The sequence below is a fragment of the Thunnus thynnus genome, chromosome 18, assembly GCF_963924715.1.
Source record: "Thunnus thynnus chromosome 18, fThuThy2.1, whole genome shotgun sequence".
Lineage (NCBI taxonomy): Eukaryota > Metazoa > Chordata > Actinopteri > Scombriformes > Scombridae > Thunnus > Thunnus thynnus.
In genome coordinates this window covers 52,501-72,500 of record NC_089534.1, presented here as the reverse complement: position 1 = coordinate 72,500, position 20,000 = coordinate 52,501, and the positions used below count along the sequence as shown (strand labels likewise).

Here is a 20,000-nt window from a genome sequence, read left to right as displayed (position 1 = left end):
TATTAAGCTAACTTGCCACACCCAAGCTGAAGACCCATACAACTTTCATGAGTTCTTGTGCACCCCTAGAACCTCAAAACTGCATTTGTCTGCATAAAATAATAATAATAATAATAATAATAATAATAATAATAATAATAATAATAATAATAATAATCATCATCATCATCATCATCATCATCATTCTTTGAAATAAAATAGGGTCTCCACACCACTTGGTGCTTGGGCCCTAATAATAATTTTTTACAAAAACAATAAGCTGCAATAAAAATAGAAATATGATAATAATAACCCTAACCCTATGATAATAATAATAGTGGTAGCAGTGGGCGTTCAGCTGGACCGAGGGGACAGCAGTCAGTCTGCAGCCAAAGGTTTCCTGTGAGATGAGAAAGCACAAAACTCCGGGGAAGAAGCCAAGTCAGTAACGTGCAGTAATGTTACATGAATGCATACAGATGGAGAGGAGGAGGAGGAGAGAGGAGCTCAGTGCATCATGGGAAGTCCCCCAGCAGTCTAGGCCTATAGCAGCATAACAAGGGGCTGGTCCAAGGCGAGCCTGGTCGGCCCTAACTATAAGCTTTATCAAAAAGACCTAAGCTGACTCTTAAACATAGAGAGGGTGTCTGCACCCCGGACCCAATCTGGTAGATGATTCAGGAGAGGAGCCTGATAGCTGAAGGCTCTGCCTCCCATTCTACTTTTGGAGACTGTAGGAACCACCAGTAAGCTGCATACTGGGAGCACAGTGTTCTAGTGGGATAATACGGTATTATGAGCTCTTTAAGGTATGATGGTGTCTGACCATTAAGGGCTTTGTAAGTTAGGAGAAGGATTTTAAATTCTAGTCTGGATTTTACAGGAAGCCAATGCAGCGAAGCTAAAATCTCTTTTTCTAGTTTTTGCAGCCTGATGATAATAATCCAGCCTAGAAGTAACAAATGCATGGACTAGTTTTTCTGCATGTTTCTGCATGTGCCTGATTTTTGCAATATTCCATAAGTGAAAAAAGTCAGTTGTTATGTTGTAATATTGTAATGTTGTCATGTTATTATGTTAGGGTTTGGGTTTGAAATGCTGTGTTTTGATTGTTCTGTTGGTCAAGTTCCATTCAGTTTGTGTTAAGATGCATTTGAAATGTAAAAAAGCTTCCAGATTGAAAGAAGAATAAAATGTTTGTGAGATATTTTAGTCTTCTGGAGCCTCTGCTGAGCAGATCAACAGCTCTGTGTGTTTGAATATTTTGGCTTCCCGACAGAGAAAAGAAACACCACTGACCTCCACGGCTTCCAGTCACATTCACATTCACACTGTCTGAGCTCACACTTACCATGTTCGGCCAATGAGGTCGAGCTCAAGTAACCTGCTGCTGTCCACATGTAGGCCAACGATTTATTGCAGTAACTACTGATAAACAACAATCCCAACATCAACAACTCTACACAATCCACTCATCACAGAAACCAGATCAAATGTTCTGAACCAAACTTTATGGACTTTTGTTTGTCATCATCAGGTCTAACATGGCCGTCTCTGAGGTGAACGTGGACGACTACAGTGTTTACAGTGAGCTGTCTGATGATGAGCTGCTACAGATCGCTGTAGAACGAAGCCTCACTGACAAAAACCCTCCTGCAGACAGTTATCAGGGAACATCATCATCCTCAGGCCCTCCAGCCCCTGCTGCCCCAAATCAAACAAACCCAAACCCCATACAGAGACATCCGGATCCCCCCAGACACCTGCACTACATCCCTCCACCTCAACCTCCACCTGCATGCCCTGCAGGCTTCCCCAACTCTGCAAACCCCCCAACCGCCCTATCACGCTTTCTCTACCAGGCCTTCATGAGGTATGTCAGTCACTTAAACCTGAAAACAGTTAGCAGTTAACAGTTATGGATGGTAGACACATGAAATAAGTCCAGGACTTTATCATTGGATGTGTTAAAATGTATTTGACTATAAATAGACTTGAAACTTAAAGCAAACACCTCAAACAGTGAACAAACATGTTCAGTGGACATTTGAGCCTCGCGGTGAGCTCAGGTGCAGATAACCTGTCACAAGCTGCTGTCAGAGGATTGGCTGGTACACCTGGATTAGACATCTGAGACCAGCCAATCACAACTGTCTATGAACCTTAAGGGCCCTATTTTAATGATCTAAGTGCACGGTCTGAAGCTCATGGCGCAGGTGTCCAAATCCACTTTTGCCAGTTTAATGGTGGAAAAAATAGTCATAGTGCCAGACTCATGGTTCAAAGAGGTTGTCCTTAGTCTCTTAATTAATCATTGGTGTTTTTTGGGCATAACATGCAATAAACTAATCGGAGTGTCATCTCCCACCCCCCCCCCCCCCCCCCCCCCCCCCTTGATCAGGTCTCTAAGGTGCTGAGCAGCTAGAAGCTGTCCAGAGTTCTTTCCTTCTTTAGTTTAATCATTGTTTTCACCTTATTTATTTCTCCATGTGTTCCTCATGTCCTCGTGTACTGATGTTGCAGGAAAGTCGATCCGTATCTGATCCGTTGTTCATATCCGTTTGCTGGGTCTTGAGAGACACCGTCGACGTGACCGGTCTGCTTAAATACCTGCATGTGTTACCACGATTTGGTAAAATAATCACACAGTTTCATCCATCATTACTGCAATTAGTTAATTCTGATAAATATAATGACTAACCATTATGTCATGTGTTTTTAAAAATATATTGATGTACACAATAATAATATTCCACATTATAACAAACACAGCCGCTTTGTGCCCAAAATTACCAAATTAAGAAAAGAACTCATCTGTATATGTATACATGTCACTGACATCACCCACTGGTTTGTGCACTGCTGTTTTGAAGTCTCAAGTTTAGCAATTTGACCGTCGCCATCTTTAACTTTTGGAGCCAGAAGTGACAATATTTGGATGAGAGAGTGGAGCTGACGCTAGTGCTAGCTGCTAGCTTGTTAGGCATGGTGCATTTACAGTCTGTGGTTAACTGTGATAATGCTAATGCTAATTTTTTGCTAGTGAAAAACAAGCCTAAAACCATTAAAGCTAAATGTACTTACCAGAAAAACTGGACGTTTGACTCCTTAGAGGGTCTTTTTGTACAAACAAACACTGAACAAGATTTTTTAGGCACCCAAAATTTTACGATTAACTGTCATGAATTGAAAACACAACGTAATCAACATTGTCGCTGTTGTAGCGATTTATCAATCATACAAGCCACACCCTAAAGCATACGCTGCTTTATCATGTATTTTACTCTAAATGGGGCAATAATTTACAAAATGAACATCATGCTGTACTGAAGAAGACTTGATACTAGCGACTGAGACCATGAACTCATTAGGAAAGTGTTTATTGTGGCAATAAATCAAGTGAGCAACAGGGTCATTTTCTCATAGACTTCCGCACAACTGGACCTGTTCTTGCAGCCAGTGGAGTCGCCGCCTGCTGGCCGTTAGAGAGAATGCAGGTTTAAAGCAGTCCCACACTGGCTTCACTTTTCAGACCCGGAGCTTCCTGCTTATGGACGATAAAAGAGTTTCTGGCTGTTTGTTGTTTTCTGGATGTTCTTTGTGTGTTTGTTGTTTTCTGGATGTTCTTTGTGTGTTTGTTGTTTTCTGGATGTTCTTTGTGTGTTTGTTGTTTTCTGGATGTTCTTTGTGTGTTTGTTGTTTTCTGGATGTTCTTTCTGTGTCTGTTTTTTTCCAACTGTTCTCTGTTTCACTTCCTTCCTCACAGTGTTTTTCTGTTGGTCTCAGAGAGTTTAGTCCTCTGCAGTCTGTGATTATGAACGGAGATGTAGAAGCTTTGCTGGATTTGGTCAGACAGAGGTCGAGCAGTCTGATGGAGCCGAACAATGAAGGTTGGATCGCTCTTCATGAAGCTGCTTATTACGGCCAGTTGCCGTGTGTCCGGATCCTCATCAGAGGTGAGGAGTGCAGTTTTTAACCATTACATCACGTATGATAAAGTCTGTTTTTTAGAGTCTGTGTTTTATCTAAAGGTCCTTCCATTACAACCTAACAGCAGTTTAAAATCTTGTGTCTGCTGATCTCCAGTGCTTTAACTTCTCACTTTGCTGCAGTGGACTACAAGCGTAGTCCAGGACCCTGTGACATCACTGGTGGGTGTGGTTACGTCAGTGCTGGCTGACAGACAGAGTAACAGAAAACACAGCTTCTAAACCTGCGTTACTATTTAAATGTAAAATAATAAAATGTTTAGTTCAGTGAAAGTACAGAATGTCTATAAACTCCTAAAGGTGTCCCACAGGGATCCATACTGGGTCCTGTTTTATTGTCTGTCCATATGAATTATACTGCCTTATTATTACATTGTAGGTTAATCAGTATGATGACACTGCTTTCAGTAAGGGGTCAAATATAAATCCTAAACTTAAACTCATTGTTAAATTGTGATAAAAGGTCAAATGTAAGTTATACTTATCATATATTAAACATCTTTACCAACCTGTTAATAAATCAACAGTTTCTTTCACACTTCACCTGGAAGCTGTTTATGTTTTACTGTTAAACGATTAGCCTTTTGTTTAATTACCATAAAACCATTGAGTTCCTTTCAGTTGTGCCTTTAACTCCACGAGTTAAAGGCCAACAACCAGGCTCGCCTTGGATCAGCCCTTAGTGATGCTGCTATAGGCCTAGACTGCTGGGGGACTTCCCATGATGCACTGAGCTCCTCTCTCCTCCTCCTCCTCTCCATCTGTATGCATTCATGTACCATTACTGCATGTTACTAACTTGCCTACTAATCCTAGAGTTCTTTGTGCTTTCTCATCGGCAGGAAGCCCCAGGGACCAGGCTCTGGCTTGTGGCCATGGGGATGTCCTTCTCCAGCTGTTGCTGCTGTTTGTTGTTGCTTGTCATATATCTATTGTTGTTGTTGTTGTTGTTGTTGTTGTTGTTCTGCTTCTCCGTGTCTCCCTCCCTCCTTCTTCCTCTCTCATCTCAACTGGTCGAGGCAGACGGCGTCCACCTACAGTCCGGTTCTGCTTGAGGTTTCTTCCCGTTAAAGGGGAGTGTTTCCTGCTGCTGATGGAGGAATGTTGGGTCTCTGTAGATTAAAGAGTTCGGTCTGGACCTGCTCTGTGTGAAAAGAGCCCTGAGATGACTTTTGTTGTGATTTGGTGCTTTATAGATAAAATTGAATTGAACTGAATTATTATTGTTATTGTAATTATAGTAATGTAATCGAATAATGTCCTGGTAATAATAATGTTTCTGCTACCAATCACTTATTATAACTGATATGATCTCATAAACTGATTATAACTGATAGAGGCTGGAAGACTCAAAATAAAACCCTGGTTGTGACAAACAGACCAGGACATGTAAGTCACACCGGTAGACGTTGACCATTGACCTCCCTTCTGTCCTCAGCTCATCCCGACTCGGTGAACGCGTGTAGTTTGAGGAATCAGACCGCTCTGCTGCTGGCCGCCGGGCGAGGACACGCTTCATGTGTCGAATATCTTCTGAAACATGGAGCCAACATCAACATTGCCAACAAGGACAGAGAGACTCCGCTGTTCACAGGTGAGTTGACCTCACAGCTGACATCACAGAACCCACCTCCTCTTTCTTTGTATATGAAGCTAAAGATGACAAGCAGAAGAACTCTTGAACTCTTATTACGTTCATGGTCCTGGTCTTAAAATAGTTCACTGAGGAATAATCCTGACTCTGTGCTTTCAAAATGTTTAGTTTGTTAGAGCTGAGGAAGTGTTCATTGGATGTCATTGCAAATAACAACAACAACAAACTCCTCCCTGCCATTGTTATTGTTGTCTCTTAGCCTCGGACTATTGGTGGAAGTTGGTGGTTTGGATTCTTAGAGGCGCAGAGGGTATTTTTCCACACATTGTCCCAAGATATGTCTTCATCCTTTAGATCAAAGTCTGTCTTCCATACATCAGGTCCTTCTGTTGTCCAGATAGTTTGGAGTATATTGTTGATACAAATCCCCTGGTGAGGAGAAAGTGTATCCAGTTGTTAGATTTGGCAGGAGCGCATTTGGTTATTAGTAGTAATTCATAATTATCAGAGACAATTATATCATTATTATAAAATCAAGCAATTATTAATATTAATTAATAATACGGGGCACCAACTGTTGGATCTATGAGGAGCACAGCTGGTTATTAGCAATAATTAATAATCAGCAGAGATAATTATTAATTATAAAATTAATAAAATTATTAATATGAATTAATAATTATGGGGCACCACCTGGAAACTGGGACCAATGACCAAACAATAAGGTAGTCTCATAGAATGCTAATAACGGAGGGATATCAACATTCACAGGTGAACGAAGAAGGTTTGAATTCGAGCTCTGGTTCCCTCGATCAGCCACTTTTAACAATATATAAAACACAATAATGACAAAAGAACTTCTCTTTAAAGATATAACAGGGTTTATTAAACAAAGTTAGCAGATGCTCTGATCAATAAACCACTGTCCTAAAATGTAATTCTACTTAAGCAAACATACAGCCATGTACAGTGAAAACACATGCAAGCGGGAGCGTGTGTGTTTGAGTGTGTGTGTGTGTGTCTGTGTGTGTCTGTGTGTGTGTGTGTCTGTGTGTGTGTGTGTGTCTGTGTGTGTCTGTGTGTGTGTGTGTGTGTGTGTGTGTGTGTGTGTGTGTGTGCATGCGTGTGGGTGGCAAGATGGCGACATGATCTAGTGTGATGACGTCGAGAGTTTAGATGGTGGACATGACTATGGCAGGAAGTCATGTCATGGCGGAAGTGACTTGGCTAGAACAATAGCAAGATGGCATCGAACAGACTGCCCAATGAGCTGAGGGCAATCTTGTAACGGTTAGTGTCAAAGTTTCAATGGAGTAACATGCAGTGATGATAAATGGGGCAGACCTTAAGATCAAAACAGGGCTGTAAAAATTCCTCACCTTTTCCTGGGATTGATGCTCACCTCACACACTCTTGATCCATAGCTTCCCTGTGCCTCTGGACTGTCGCTGGCACTCAGGTGTTCCCTCTGCCCCCCTGCCGAGACCCTCACAGGAACTCAGTGAACCACTGATCCTTACGTTATTTCTCTTGTTATAGTCTTCGAACAGGGCAAGCTTGTGCTGGAGTTTTTCGAGCCCCGAGCTGTTGTCGAGTACTCAGTGTTTATGGTCCTCTTCTTGACTTTAGATACCAAACCCTGAACAGTGTCCACGTGGGCATCTAAATCTTTCTGCAGCTTTTTAATGGAGTCTTTCACACTCTCAACTGCATTATTAATTGCATTGGTGACAATGGATCTTTTGGCTAAAGCAAAAGAGAAAGTTTCCTCTGTGCTAGCATCGGTAGCTGCAGCGCTGTTAGCATCCTGTTGTTTTCACTTCACCACTGGTGTTTTGGTTGGCGATGCTAAACAGTTTCTTGTTGCTTGACATCTTATATAGTTCGTATGACCAGACAAAGTACTGCTATACGTCTCTGAAGTCAAATTATTTATAAAGTTGGGGATGCCGTGGGAGAGCCTTAGAGTCTTCCAACAATTGCACTTGAAGGTCACGTGACCACAGCCTCTGAGTGTTGTTGTTGTTGTCTCTCAGCCTCTGACTGTTGTTGTTGTCTCTCAGCCTCTGACTGTTGTTGTTGTCTCTCAGCTTCTGAGTGTTGTTGTTGTTGTCTCTCAGCCTCTGACTGTTGTTGTTGTCTCTCAGCTTCTGAGTGTTGTTGTTGTTGTCTCTCAGCCTCTGAGTGTTGTTGTTGTTGTCTCTCAGCCTCTGAGTGTTGTTGTTGTTGTCTCTCAGCCTCTGACTGTTGTTGTTGTTGTCTCTCAGCCTCTGAGTGTTGTTGTTGTTGTCTCTCAGCCTCTGAGTGTTGTTGTTGTTGTTGTCTCTCAGCCTCTGAGTGTTGTTGTTGTTGTCTCTCAGCCTCTGAGTGTTGTTGTTGTTGTCTCTCAGCCTCTGAGTGTTGTTGTTGTTGTCTCTCAGCCTCTGAGTGTTGTCGTTGTTGTTGTTGTCTCTCAGCCTCTGACTGTTGTTGTTGTTGTCTCTCAGCCTCTGAGTGTTGTTGTTGTTGTCTCTCAGCCTCTGAGTGTTGTTGTTGTTGTCTCTCAGCCTCTGACTGTTGTTGTTGTCTCTCAGCTTCTGAGTGTTGTTGTTGTTGTCTCTCAGCCTCTGAGTGTTGTTGTTGTTGTTGTCTCTCAGCCTCTGAGTGTTGTTGTTGTTGTCTCTCAGCCTCTGACTGTTGTTGTCTCTCAGCCTCTGAGTGTTGTTGTTGTCTCTCAGCCTCTGAGTGTTGTTGTTGTTGTTGTTGTCTCTCAGCCTCTGACTGTTGTTGTTGTCTCTCAGCCTCTGAGTGTTGTTGTTGTTGTTGTTGTCTCTCAGCCTCTGACTGTTGTTGTTGTTGTCTCTCAGCCTCTGAGTGTTGTTGTTGTTGTTGTTGTCTCTCAGCCTCTGACTGTTGTTGTTGTTGTCTCTCAGCCTCTGAGTGTTGTTGTTGTTGTCTCTCAGCCTCTGAGTGTTGTTGTTGTTGTCTCTCAGCCTCTGACTGTTGTTGTTGTCTCTCAGCCTCTGAGTGTTGTTGTTGTTGTTGTTGTCTCTCAGCCTCTGACTGTTGTTGTTGTTGTCTCTCAGCCTCTGAGTGTTGTTGTTGTTGTCTCTCAGCCTCTGAGTGTTGTTGTTGTTGTCTCTCAGCCTCTGACTGTTGTTGTTGTTGTCTCTCAGCCTCTGAGTGTTGTTGTTGTTGTCTCTCAGCCTCTGAGTGTTGTTGTTGTTGTCTCTCAGCCTCTGACTGTTGTTGTTGTTGTCTCTCAGCCTCTGAGTGTTGTTGTTGTTGTCTCTCAGCCTCTGAGTGTTGTTGTTGTTGTTGTCTCTCAGCCTCTGAGTGTTGTTGTTGTTGTCTCTCAGCCTCTGAGTGTTGTTGTTGTTGTCTCTCAGCCTCTGAGTGTTGTTGTTGTTGTCTCTCAGCCTCTGAGTGTTGTCGTTGTTGTTGTTGTCTCTCAGCCTCTGACTGTTGTTGTTGTCTCTCAGCTTCTGAGTGTTGTTGTTGTTGTCTCTCAGCCTCTGAGTGTTGTCGTTGTTGTTGTTGTCTCTCAGCCTCTGACTGTTGTTGTTGTCTCTCAGCTTCTGAGTGTTGTTGTTGTTGTCTCTCAGCCTCTGACTGTTGTTGTCTCTCAGCCTCTGAGTGTTGTTGTTGTCTCTCAGCCTCTGAGTGTTGTTGTTGTTGTTGTTGTCTCTCAGCCTCTGACTGTTGTTGTTGTCTCTCAGCCTCTGAGTGTTGTTGTTGTTGTTGTTGTCTCTCAGCCTCTGACTGTTGTTGTTGTTGTCTCTCAGCCTCTGAGTGTTGTTGTTGTTGTTGTTGTCTCTCAGCCTCTGACTGTTGTTGTTGTTGTCTCTCAGCCTCTGAGTGTTGTTGTTGTTGTCTCTCAGCCTCTGAGTGTTGTTGTTGTTGTCTCTCAGCCTCTGAGTGTTGTTGTTGTTGTCTCTCAGCCTCTGAGTGTTGTTGTTGTTGTCTCTCAGCCTCTGACTGTTGTTGTTGTCTCTCAGCCTCTGAGTGTTGTTGTTGTTGTTGTTGTCTCTCAGCCTCTGACTGTTGTTGTTGTTGTCTCTCAGCCTCTGAGTGTTGTTGTTGTTGTCTCTCAGCCTCTGAGTGTTGTTGTTGTTGTTGTTGTCTCTCAGCCTCTGACTGTTGTTGTTGTTGTCTCTCAGCCTCTGAGTGTTGTTGTTGTTGTCTCTCAGCCTCTGACTGTTGTTGTTGTTGTCTCTCAGCCTCTGAGTGTTGTTGTTGTTGTCTCTCAGCCTCTGAGTGTTGTTGTTGTTGTCTCTCAGCCTCTGAGTGTTGTTGTTGTTGTCTCTCAGCCTCTGACTGTTGTTGTTGTTGTCTCTCAGCCTCTGAGTGTTGTTGTTGTTGTCTCTCAGCCTCTGAGTGTTGTTGTTGTTGTCTCTCAGCCTCTGACTGTTGTTGTTGTTGTCTCTCAGCCTCTGAGTGTTGTTGTTGTTGTTGTTGTCTCTCAGCCTCTGACTGTTGTTGTTGTTGTCTCTCAGCCTCTGACTGTTGTTGTTGTTGTCTCTCAGCCTCTGAGTGTTGTTGTTGTTGTCTCTCAGCCTCTGAGTGTTGTTGTTGTTGTCTCTCAGCCTCTGACTGTTGTTCAAGGTTCAAGGTTAATTTATTGTCATTTGCATACTTACACATGAAATGATATTTGTACTCAGGTCCAGCAGCGTACAATACAATAAGTCTAAAAATAATCTACAATAATTAGTCCCATACTAAGAATAAATAACAATAATAAGCATATCTAATAAATACCGTAGTGCAGTGGATTAAACAAATTGAGCAGCATGTTAAGTTAAGACAACATGGCAGCATGACAGATAGCAGGCAGAACGGTGAAAGTGCATTAAATGAGGCATGGAGTTCACCAGTCTCTGGGTAGAAGCTGTGTTTGAGCCTAGTTGTCCTGGTCTTAATGCTCCGCAGCCTCTTGCCGGAGGGGAGCAGGTCAAACAGTCCATGGGCCGGGTGAGTAGGGTCCCCAGTGATGTGGGCCGCACCACTCCTGCACCTGCTGATGTAGATGTCCTCAATGGAAGGAAGGCTGCTGTGAGTGATCTTCTGGGTGGTTTTCACCACCCTCTGCAGCGCCTTCCTGTCCGCAGCAGAGCAGTTCCCATACCAGGTGGTGATGGAGAAGGTGAGTGTACTCTCCACCGCACACCTGTAGAAAGCTGCCAGCACTGAGGTATTGAGGCCGTTCTGCCTCAGCCTCCTGAGAAAATAAAGGCGTTGGCCTTCTTTAAGATGTTAGAGGTGTTTATGGTCCACATCAAGTCCCTGGAAATGTGTACTCCAAGGTACTTGAAGCTGTGGACCGTTTACACAGCTGTTCCATTGATTAACAGGGGGGATGGGATGTGGCTTCTCCTCCTAAAATCCATGACCAGCTCCTTCGTCTTCCCCACATTGATGTAGAAGTTATTCTCCCCACACCAGTCGCCAGTCCACCAGATCTTACACCTCCTGCCGGTATGACAGGAGTCTCTCAGCCTGACTGTTGTTGTTGTTGTCTCTCAGCATGCGAGCAGTCGAGTGAAGCTGTGGTGGAGCTGCTGCTGAAGTTTGGAGCTCAGGTGAATCGCTGTAGCAGTCAGGGAGGAAGTCCCCTTCATGAAACCTGCAGACATGGACAACTGCAGCTCTGCAGGATGTTAGTGAAGGCCGGAGCCAAACTGCAAACCAGAGACATCTTTGGCATCAGACCAATTTTTACTGCCTCACAGCATGGACATGCTGACATCATCGACTTCCTCGTCAAGAAAGGTCTGCCTTACACACTAAAAATCACTGGGTTAAAATGTTTGTCTTTTAGGTGCAGATATAAATGGACAGGCTGATGTTCAGATAACGGATAGATACATGGATACATGGGTCAATACAAGGAAACAATGAGCAGCAGGAAATAAAAGATTTTGTTATAGTTCATATAAATAACCGAGTTTAAAAGAATGTAACAGTCATTTAAAATGACTACTGTCTGTGTTCACTGGACAGAATATGGTCAGACTGGCTGATAATTCCTTTTGCTTACTGGGCCTCATGTTTCTCCCAGAGGGAACACAAGTCTCTTTGCTGAACTCCAATTACCTTGGAGCAGACCTTAAAGATATCATTTAGGCATTTCACAAGAAGTCCTGCAGCTGTCTGTATGCGTAATAAAAAGCAGGGGGGACAGGACACGACTCTGGGGTGAGCCTGTATGTGAGACCTTGGTGTCGAACACATGTCCATTCAACAAAACCTGCTGTATTCTGTCTGTTAGAAAATCTAAAAGCAACATCAAAAGCTGCTCATTTGGTAATTTAAAATAAGAAGCAAGTCAGCCAATCAAATATGAGGCTGTATCTTGTTAAAAACCGAAAAGAAATCAGCAAATAAAAGTCTCACATGCGATTTGGGTTCCTTGAGGTGCTTATACACACTATCGAGAATGAACAGTTTCCTCCACACCTGTAAGTGCAACGGGTCTAGATTCATTATGTTCTTCTGGATTTTTTGATTTTGGGATGGGTATTATAGTGGATGTTGTCCAGATTGTAGGTATCTGGCCAAGTTCGGCACACATCTGGAAGAGTTTAGTGAAGACCTCACTGAGCTGCGCCCTCAGATGGTATCAGAACCAGCATTCCTCCTTATGTTCATCCTCTTAAATAGGGCTGTGACACATTCCTGAGATATCACAATATCATTCTGAGGTACATGAGACCCTCTAAGCATGGAAACATTTTCAGAGAATTCAGACCTTTTGAAGCGAGAGAATATCAGAGTCATCCACCACATTTACACTGATGGATTGTTTAGTCTCATTTGCACATTGATTAAATGAGGCTATTGATGTTTAAGTGTCAGTGTCTCTCAGGTGCAGATATAAATGCAGCAGCTAAAGACGGAGCGTCTCCGCTGTTTGAAGCCAGTAAGAATGGTCACATCTCTGCTGTGGAGATGCTGTTGTCTCTGAAGGCCGACGCTAACAGATCGACGAGGTCCGGCCTGCTGCCTCTCCACGTGGCTGTTCAGAACCATCACACACGGTCAGATCCTGAATCTGAAACTCCTCTGGGTTCAAATTTTCACTTGATGAATTGACAAACTTCCTTCAGTTTAACACTTTTGGTCAGTATCAGAATGTTCAGCCTGCTTACTTCCTGTTTGTACTTTGCAGGATCGTGACGATGCTGATGGCAGTGACCAGCAGGGTCAGCATTCAGCACAGCGGCATCAATCCTCTGCACATCGCTGCAGAAAAGGACAGGGACGACATCTTGGAGCTGCTGATTGAGGCGGGATTCGATGTCAATGCCAAGCTGTCGCTGGAACGCTCCAGCATGTACGAGGACCGGCGCAGCACGCCGCTCTACTTCTCCGTCTACAATGGGAACCTGGAAGCTGCCAAGATGCTACTGGAGGCTGGAGCTGACGCCAACCTGGAGGTTTTTAACCCGCTGCTCATCGCTGTGCGGCTTGGCTGGACGGAGATGGCAGCGCTGCTGTTGAGGTATGGCGCTGATGTCAATGCTCAGATCTCCACCCAGCCGTCCTCGTTCCCATCAGCCATCCTGCTCAACATGGAGTCTCTCTCCATGCTCAAACTGCTGCTGGACAACGGCTGTGACGCCCAGCTTTGCTTCGTCTGTCCCTATGGACAGAAGCCACATCCTGCCATCTCACTGGCACGCCATCCCATCGAGGAACTGCTGGTCAGCGGGGATGCACCGCCACAGCACCCCATTCAGGTGAGGGCAGAAATATCTGTCCTCTGAGCATTCTCTGCTCTCTGAGTGCCCTCTGACTGTCCTCTGTCCTCTGAGTGTCCTCTGAGAGTCCTCTGAGTATCCTCTGTCCTCTGAGTGCCCTCTGAGTGTCCTCTGAGAGTCCTCTGACTGTCCTCTTTCCTCTGAGTGTCCTCTGAGAGTCCTCTGAGTATCCTCTGTCCTCTGAGTATCCTCTGTCCTCTGAGTGCCCTCTGAGTGTTCTCTGAGTGTCCTCTGACTGTCCTCTGACCTCTGAGAGTCCTCTGAGTATCCTCTGTCCTCTGAGTGCCCTCTGAGTGCCCTCTGAGTGTCCTCTAAGTGTCTTCTGTCCTCTGAGTGTCCTCTGAGTGCCCTCTGAGTGTCCTCTGAGTGTCCTCTGACAGTCTCTGTCCTCTGAGTGCCCTCTGAGTGTCCTCTAAGTGTCTTCTGTCCTCTGAGTGTCCTCTGAGTGCCCTCTGAGTGTCCTCTGACAGTCTCTGTCCTCTGAGTGCCCTCTGAGTGTCCTCTAAGTGTCTTCTGTCCTCTGAGTGCCCTCTGAGTGCCCTCTGAGTGTCCTCTGAGTGTCCTCTGACAGTCTCTGTCCTCTGAGTGCCCTCTGAGTGTCCTCTAAGTGTCTTCTGTCCTCTGAGTGCCCTCTGAGTGTCCTCTAAGTGTCTTCTGTCCTCTGAGTGTCCTCTGAGTGTCCTCTAAGTGTCTTCTGTCCTCTGAGTGCCCTCTGAGTGTCCTCTAAGTGTCTTCTGTCCTCTGAGTGTCCTCTGAGTGCCCTCTGAGTGTCCTCTGAGTGTCCTCTGACAGTCTCTGTCCTCTGAGTGCCCTCTGAGTGTCCTCTAAGTGTCTTCTGTCCTCTGAGTGTCCTCTGAGTGTCCTCTGAGTGTCCTCTAAGTGTCTTCTGTCCTCTGAGTGTCCTCTGAGTGCCCTCTGAGTGTCCTCTGAACATCCTCAGAGACCTCTGTCCTTGTTGCAGTTCTGTGAGGCCGTCTCCAGGCCATCTTTCTTTCGTGTCTCTGGTCCAATCATCTCGCTGCTGCTGGACTATGTTGGACACGTCCGTCTCTGCTCTCGGCTGCTGGAGGTTCTGGAGAGTCGCAGCGACTGGGCGCCAATCAAACTGAAAGCTGGTAAGAAACACATCAAACCTGACAAATTGTTGTCATAGCAACTGTAATTATGGTAACAGCTGCTAAAAGGTTCCTTTTCTTAGAAAAGTTTTCCATGTTCCCATAAAAGGTCCATAAAAATGTCCCTGAGAACGAGAAAATATTTCTCCAATAAAGTTCTCAGAGTTCCTGTTAATCTCTCTCTGATGATGTCAGAGGTCACATGACAAATGATGTCATATTAAATCTGTTGAAACAACAACGTGAGCTCAGTTATGGATCACTGTGATTGGCTGGCTGGAGACAGAACTGATTGGAGGCGGGGCTGAGTAGAGGGACCTGGAACTGTTGTCATAGCAACAAGTCCTTGAACCCAAACCTGCAGTCAGCTGATCAAGTTCGAGATGATTCAGATTATATATTATAGGTTATTGATCAATCATTGATCAGCTGCTCTTATTATCACAATTAAACCCTTGTCCAGACTGTTGGACCATCTGTTCTCACAGTTATTAATAGCAGTCTGTCCTCTGGAGAGGTTCCTGTTCATTTTTTCCTTTCTAAAATCTTAGAAAAGGTTGTCTATTCTCAGCTCATGGACTTTTTAAATTAACAAAATATTCTTGAGATTTTCCACAGATTTTCATTTTAGAACATTGCACAGCACCGAATCAGCACTTTTAAGAGTTTTTAATGACATCTTTTTAGCTACTGACTCTGGTCACTGTGTTGTTCTTGTACTTTTATATTTGACTGCAGCTTTTGATACAGTGGACCATGAAATCCAGATTGCTGGTTTGGAGCAGTGGGTGGGCATCAGTGGCACATCGAACCTTCTGTGTCAGCCTTGATGACTCTGTGTCCTCCACTGCTCCCCTCTCATGTGGGGTACCACAGGGCTCTGTGCTTGGCCCTCTTTTATTTTCCAAACATGGCATTTCTTTTCATTGCTATGCGGGTGACAGTCAGATCTATGTCTCCCTAAAAAAGTCAGACTCCTACAGTGTTAAGCCATTGCATGAGTGTTTACATGACATCAAAGCCTGAATGTCTCTAAACTTCCTAAATTTTAATGAAAAAAAGACAGAAGTCATGGTCTTTGGTGGCACATCTGTGACCCCCCCGGTTGATCTGGGTTCTTTGGCACAGTATCACAAGTCAACTGTGCACAATCTGGGGGTAAAAGTGGACACAGACCTTAAATTCGACAACCAGATTAAAGCTGTGGTGAAGTCAAACTTTTTCCAGTTGAATTAAACCAGTCCTTCAGAGACGGCACTTTGAGACAGTAATCCACCACTCGGCTGGATTACTGCAATGCACTTTATATGGAGGTTAGTGAGTCCTCCATTGCTCGTCTTCAACTGGTGCAAAATTCTGCTGCACGTCTTTAAACTGGCACAAGCAAGTATGAGCACATTTCACCTATTTTAGCTTCACTCCACTGGCTGCCCGTCCATTTCAGGATTCATTTTAAAATGATTTTATTTGCTTTTTAAAGCCTTGAATGGCCTAGCCCCACCTTACCTCTCTGAGCTGCTGCACGCCTACACTCCCAGCCGCTCTCTCAGGTCAGCTGACCGGCCGCTCTCTCAGGTCAGCTGACCAACCGCTCTCTCAGGTCAGCTGACCGGCCGCTCTCTCAGGTCAGCTGACCAGCTGCTCCTGACGGTGCCTAAAGCGAGGCTTAAGTTCAGAGGTGAACGAGCATTCGCTGTCACAGCTCCAAAACTGTGGAACGGATTACCGCTGCACATTAGACATTCGGCTCCTCACCGTCTCATTTTAAATCTCTTCTTAAAACCCTCCTCTCCTCTCTGGCTTTCACACCATGAAGCGTTTTGCATCTTATGTGAGCCGTGCACTTTATGTATTTTATTTCATTTGTTTTATTTGTTTTTATCCTATTTGATTTGATTTTATCTTATTTTGTTTTATTTGATTTTATCTTATTTTATTTTATTTTATCTTATTTTATGACTTTTATCCTCTTGTGTCCTTCATCGTTTTATTGTGTTCTTTAACCTTGTGTTTGTTAAAATCGTGCTATATAAGTGGATAAACTTTATAATAAGAGTTACAGATACTCGTACGTGATAAAATATACAACTAAACAAAGGTTTGTGAACTAAAAAGAATCAATTCAAGTTCAGTTTGAGATCAAAAAGTCATAAACTGTTTAAGGAGCCAGAACACATTTAATGAAATTAAAAACTGAAACTTATTAAATGATTAACGCTGAACACTAGAGTTTGACACCCTCACACATCTGAAGACAATGTGTCATAAAGTCACTGAGTTTTTAGTCACAGACACAGATTTTGCAGACTCGGGATCTTGAAGAGTCACTATTTACAAGACTTCCTGCTCCTGGTAGAAATTCACAAAAAGAAAAACTATTGAACATCGGAGCAGAAACAGAAGCTGCGCTTGTGTTTGCAGTGGACACACACTACAAACTGTAGATTAATTCATTCATTTAGTTAAAACTGAACAACAACAGAGACGACATGCTGATTGTTTCTGTTATTACTCATTTTCATTTAACTTTAACGTTTCTTAGATTATATCAACAAAGACAATCACATTTCAAAAGGTGTCGTGTTGTTCTTGTATTTGTACATTAAAACAGCTTCAACCATGAACCACCTGGACGCAGCGTTCAGCTGCCGGATGTTTCAGGAGAAACAGCAGCAGCCTGGAGTTTAACTCCTCCAACAGCTGACAGAGAGGAGGTCATATTATACAGAGAGATATTAGCTCTTTCTGGGTGAACAAATATTGATGTGATTTTTTAAAAAGGGAAGCTAAAGGGCAACAAGAATGCTGAGCTTTCAAGTTTCACCAGGAGTCACTAGTAAAACCATCAAGCACATCATGTTTCATTAGGAAGGTTTTAAAAACATGCACAGACCTGCAGACTGCCGTTAGACAGACGTCAACATCAGACAACCTCATCGTACTTCAGCAGTTAGCTGCTGCTTCTGTGACAAAACATTAAAATGTACATATTAGTAGTTTGAATTAAACTGAAGCTCCTGCTCTCTCTGGGAAAATATTACTTCAAACTCCCTTTAGGAAATACATTAACAATTCCTTACATGTCTGCATGTAACTCTAGAAACTCAAGATAAAGGCGTCACATGTCGACAGTCTTCTTCAGCATCAATATAATCCATAAAGATAAACTGTATTTCCGTACAAACATTACATTTTCTATTTTGTCACCCCCAGTCGCTGCAGACTACGATAGTTAGCGGCACTATTTTAGCAGGAGGACACAGTGAACGTCTCATAACACTGTTGAGTCACCGTCTATCGTGTGTGTGTGTGTGACGGTATTACAGTAACTACCCAGTTTGCTGCTTCCTGTTTGATGCTGGAAAGAGCGCTCCTATTGGTTGTTGACAATGTTCACGTCATTAAACTTCACTATTTGCATGAACCAAGAATAAAGACTTAAGATAATATTAAACATGTTTGATCTTATCGGAATGTCAAGATGAGAAAAAGAAAAAGTGATGAAGACTCGTGATGAAGACTCGTGATGAAGAATCGTTGTAGTGCACTACAACTATACAAAACTGACATGATTTTATTTCAACACTGGAAATTTGTCTGCGACAGTGAAATTATTTGAAACTGTTTGGTGTAACAGAACATATTTAATGACATTTAAACACTGAACCGGTGTGTAAGATTTAGTGGCATCTAGTGGTGATTGAATACCCCTCCTCCCCTTCCATGTAGGAGAACCAGCTGTGGCCGCCAAACTCGTTAAAAACATGAAAGGCTCTCTCTAGAGCAGGTGTTTGTTGTCCGTCCTGGGCTACTGTAGAAACATGGCGGTGCAACATGGCGGCTCTGTGGAAGAGGAGCCGCCTCCTCTGTAGATATAAAGGCTCTTTCTAAGGTAACAAAAACACAACGATTCTTATTTTCAGGTTATTAAACACTAATTAAAACATTCTGCCACTAAATTCTACACACTGCACCTTTAAATGATTAACACAACATGTTTATTAATTACATCATAAATCCTGATCAGCTGACTGTCAATAAACTGCACATCTGCAGGTTTTGGCTTCAGGATTTGTTGCCATGACAAAAGATCCAGATTCAGAACAGGATCCAGGTGTGTTCACCTGTTCACCTGTTTGTGTTTCAGCTCCTCCTCATCCTCTGATGCAGCTCTGCAGGCTGAAGATCAGACGACTGCTCGGCGTCCGACGCCTCCGACTGCTGCATACGCTGCCACTTCCTGTCCAACTCATCCGCTTCCTGCTCTACGACGTCCGCTGCTCACCTGAACTCACTTGAACTCACCTGGACTCACCTGAACTCACCTGAACTCACCTGGACTCACCTGGACTCACCTGAACTCACCTGGACTCACCTGAACTCACCTGGACTCACCTGGACTCACCTGGACTCACCTGAACTCACCTGAACTAACCTGGACTCACCTGAACTCACCTGGACTCACCTGAACTCACCTGAACTCACCTGGACTCACCTGGACTCACCTGAACTCACCTGAACTCACCTGGACTCACCTGAACTCACCTGAACTCACCTGGACTCACCTGGACTCCGAGTCAAATGATCATATATATAAAATATTTAACGCTGTGTGTCTTTGTGTTCATCTACTTGTAATCACATGTTTCAATAATATTGATAAGCCTGATAATTACTGACTGTCAATAAAAATCAGAAAATCTAAATCATCTTTATTTTCTGAACTAAACGACTTCAAATGACACAACTGTGTTTTCAGATCAGATATGATTTATAATTATATTAATATTGTAAGTTTTTATGTATTTTCTTTCACATGCAGTCATTTATCTCAGACTTATTGATTATTTATTGATTCTACAGCATCTCACAGACCTTTAAACACAAATATTCACCAGGCTGGAAACATCTCGTTAATGAAGGCAGCAGGTTTCACCAGGAAGAAGAACGAGTGATGATGTCATAAATATGTGGAGAACTGAGTGTGAACGGTTCCTGTTTGAAGATGTTTGTGTGTGAAAGTTGAAATTGGGCTTTGAAATGTAAAATAAACAGTTAAAGACTGAAAACGTTGCCTGGTTTTTGCTCTGTATCAAAGTGCGATTGCGTTTATTGTTTTTCTTTATAATCAATTATTTATTGTACAAATAAAGAGAAACAAACACAACACAGGTGTAATAGGTGCAAACTAGTACAGCAAGTCTCCCCAGCACCCCCACCCACAAACACACAAACAAACAAAACAACATCACAAAACAGCAGGAAATACTAAATAAATAAAAAACACCTGAAAAAAACGAAGACAACCAAACTTTGCTCCCCAGTATCACCCAGTCATCACTGAGACTCTTGTTTAAGTTACTTACAGCTGCCACTGACATCCTATTATGTTAAATATTGTTGTGTCACAGATATACTGTACATATATATAACACAGGTAATGTTTACATGTATTTATTCATGTTCAAGCAACTTTTATACCAACAAAAACAGAAATGTAGCAATAACATAACTACTGGTAATTCATGCACTTTCAAGGAAGTGTCTGATTTTTTCCACCAACATGGGTTAGGGTTACCCG

The 20,000-nt window shown here is 43.4% G+C and overlaps 1 protein-coding gene across 5 annotated transcripts in view; it reads left to right on the top strand.

Annotated features, from left to right (window-relative positions):
- The window catches only part of LOC137169532 (ankyrin repeat and SOCS box protein 2-like), a 21,887-nt gene extending 2,171 nt beyond the window's left edge, over positions 1 to 19,716 (top strand). Inside the window, exons 1-9 of one of the 5 annotated variants that reach the window (XM_067572772.1) lie at positions 471 to 725; positions 1,517 to 1,852; positions 3,766 to 3,935; positions 5,407 to 5,562; positions 11,068 to 11,313; positions 12,410 to 12,581; positions 12,713 to 13,283; positions 14,266 to 14,419; positions 18,567 to 19,716. In XM_067572772.1, the coding sequence (XP_067428873.1) occupies positions 652 to 725; positions 1,517 to 1,852; positions 3,766 to 3,935; positions 5,407 to 5,562; positions 11,068 to 11,313; positions 12,410 to 12,581; positions 12,713 to 13,283; positions 14,266 to 14,419; positions 18,567 to 18,718 (2,031 nt within the window). In that variant the 5' untranslated portion in view covers positions 471 to 651 and the 3' untranslated portion in view covers positions 18,719 to 19,716. Of the gene's footprint in view, positions 1 to 470; positions 789 to 1,516; positions 1,853 to 2,502; positions 2,612 to 3,745; positions 3,936 to 5,406; positions 5,563 to 10,473; positions 10,688 to 11,067; positions 11,314 to 12,409; positions 12,582 to 12,712; positions 13,284 to 14,265; positions 14,420 to 18,566 lie in introns of those variants that run through there. The other 4 variants (XM_067572774.1, XM_067572775.1, XM_067572773.1 and 1 more) reach the window with 4 other exon arrangements.
- Positions 19,717 to 20,000: the final 284 nt, after the last annotated feature.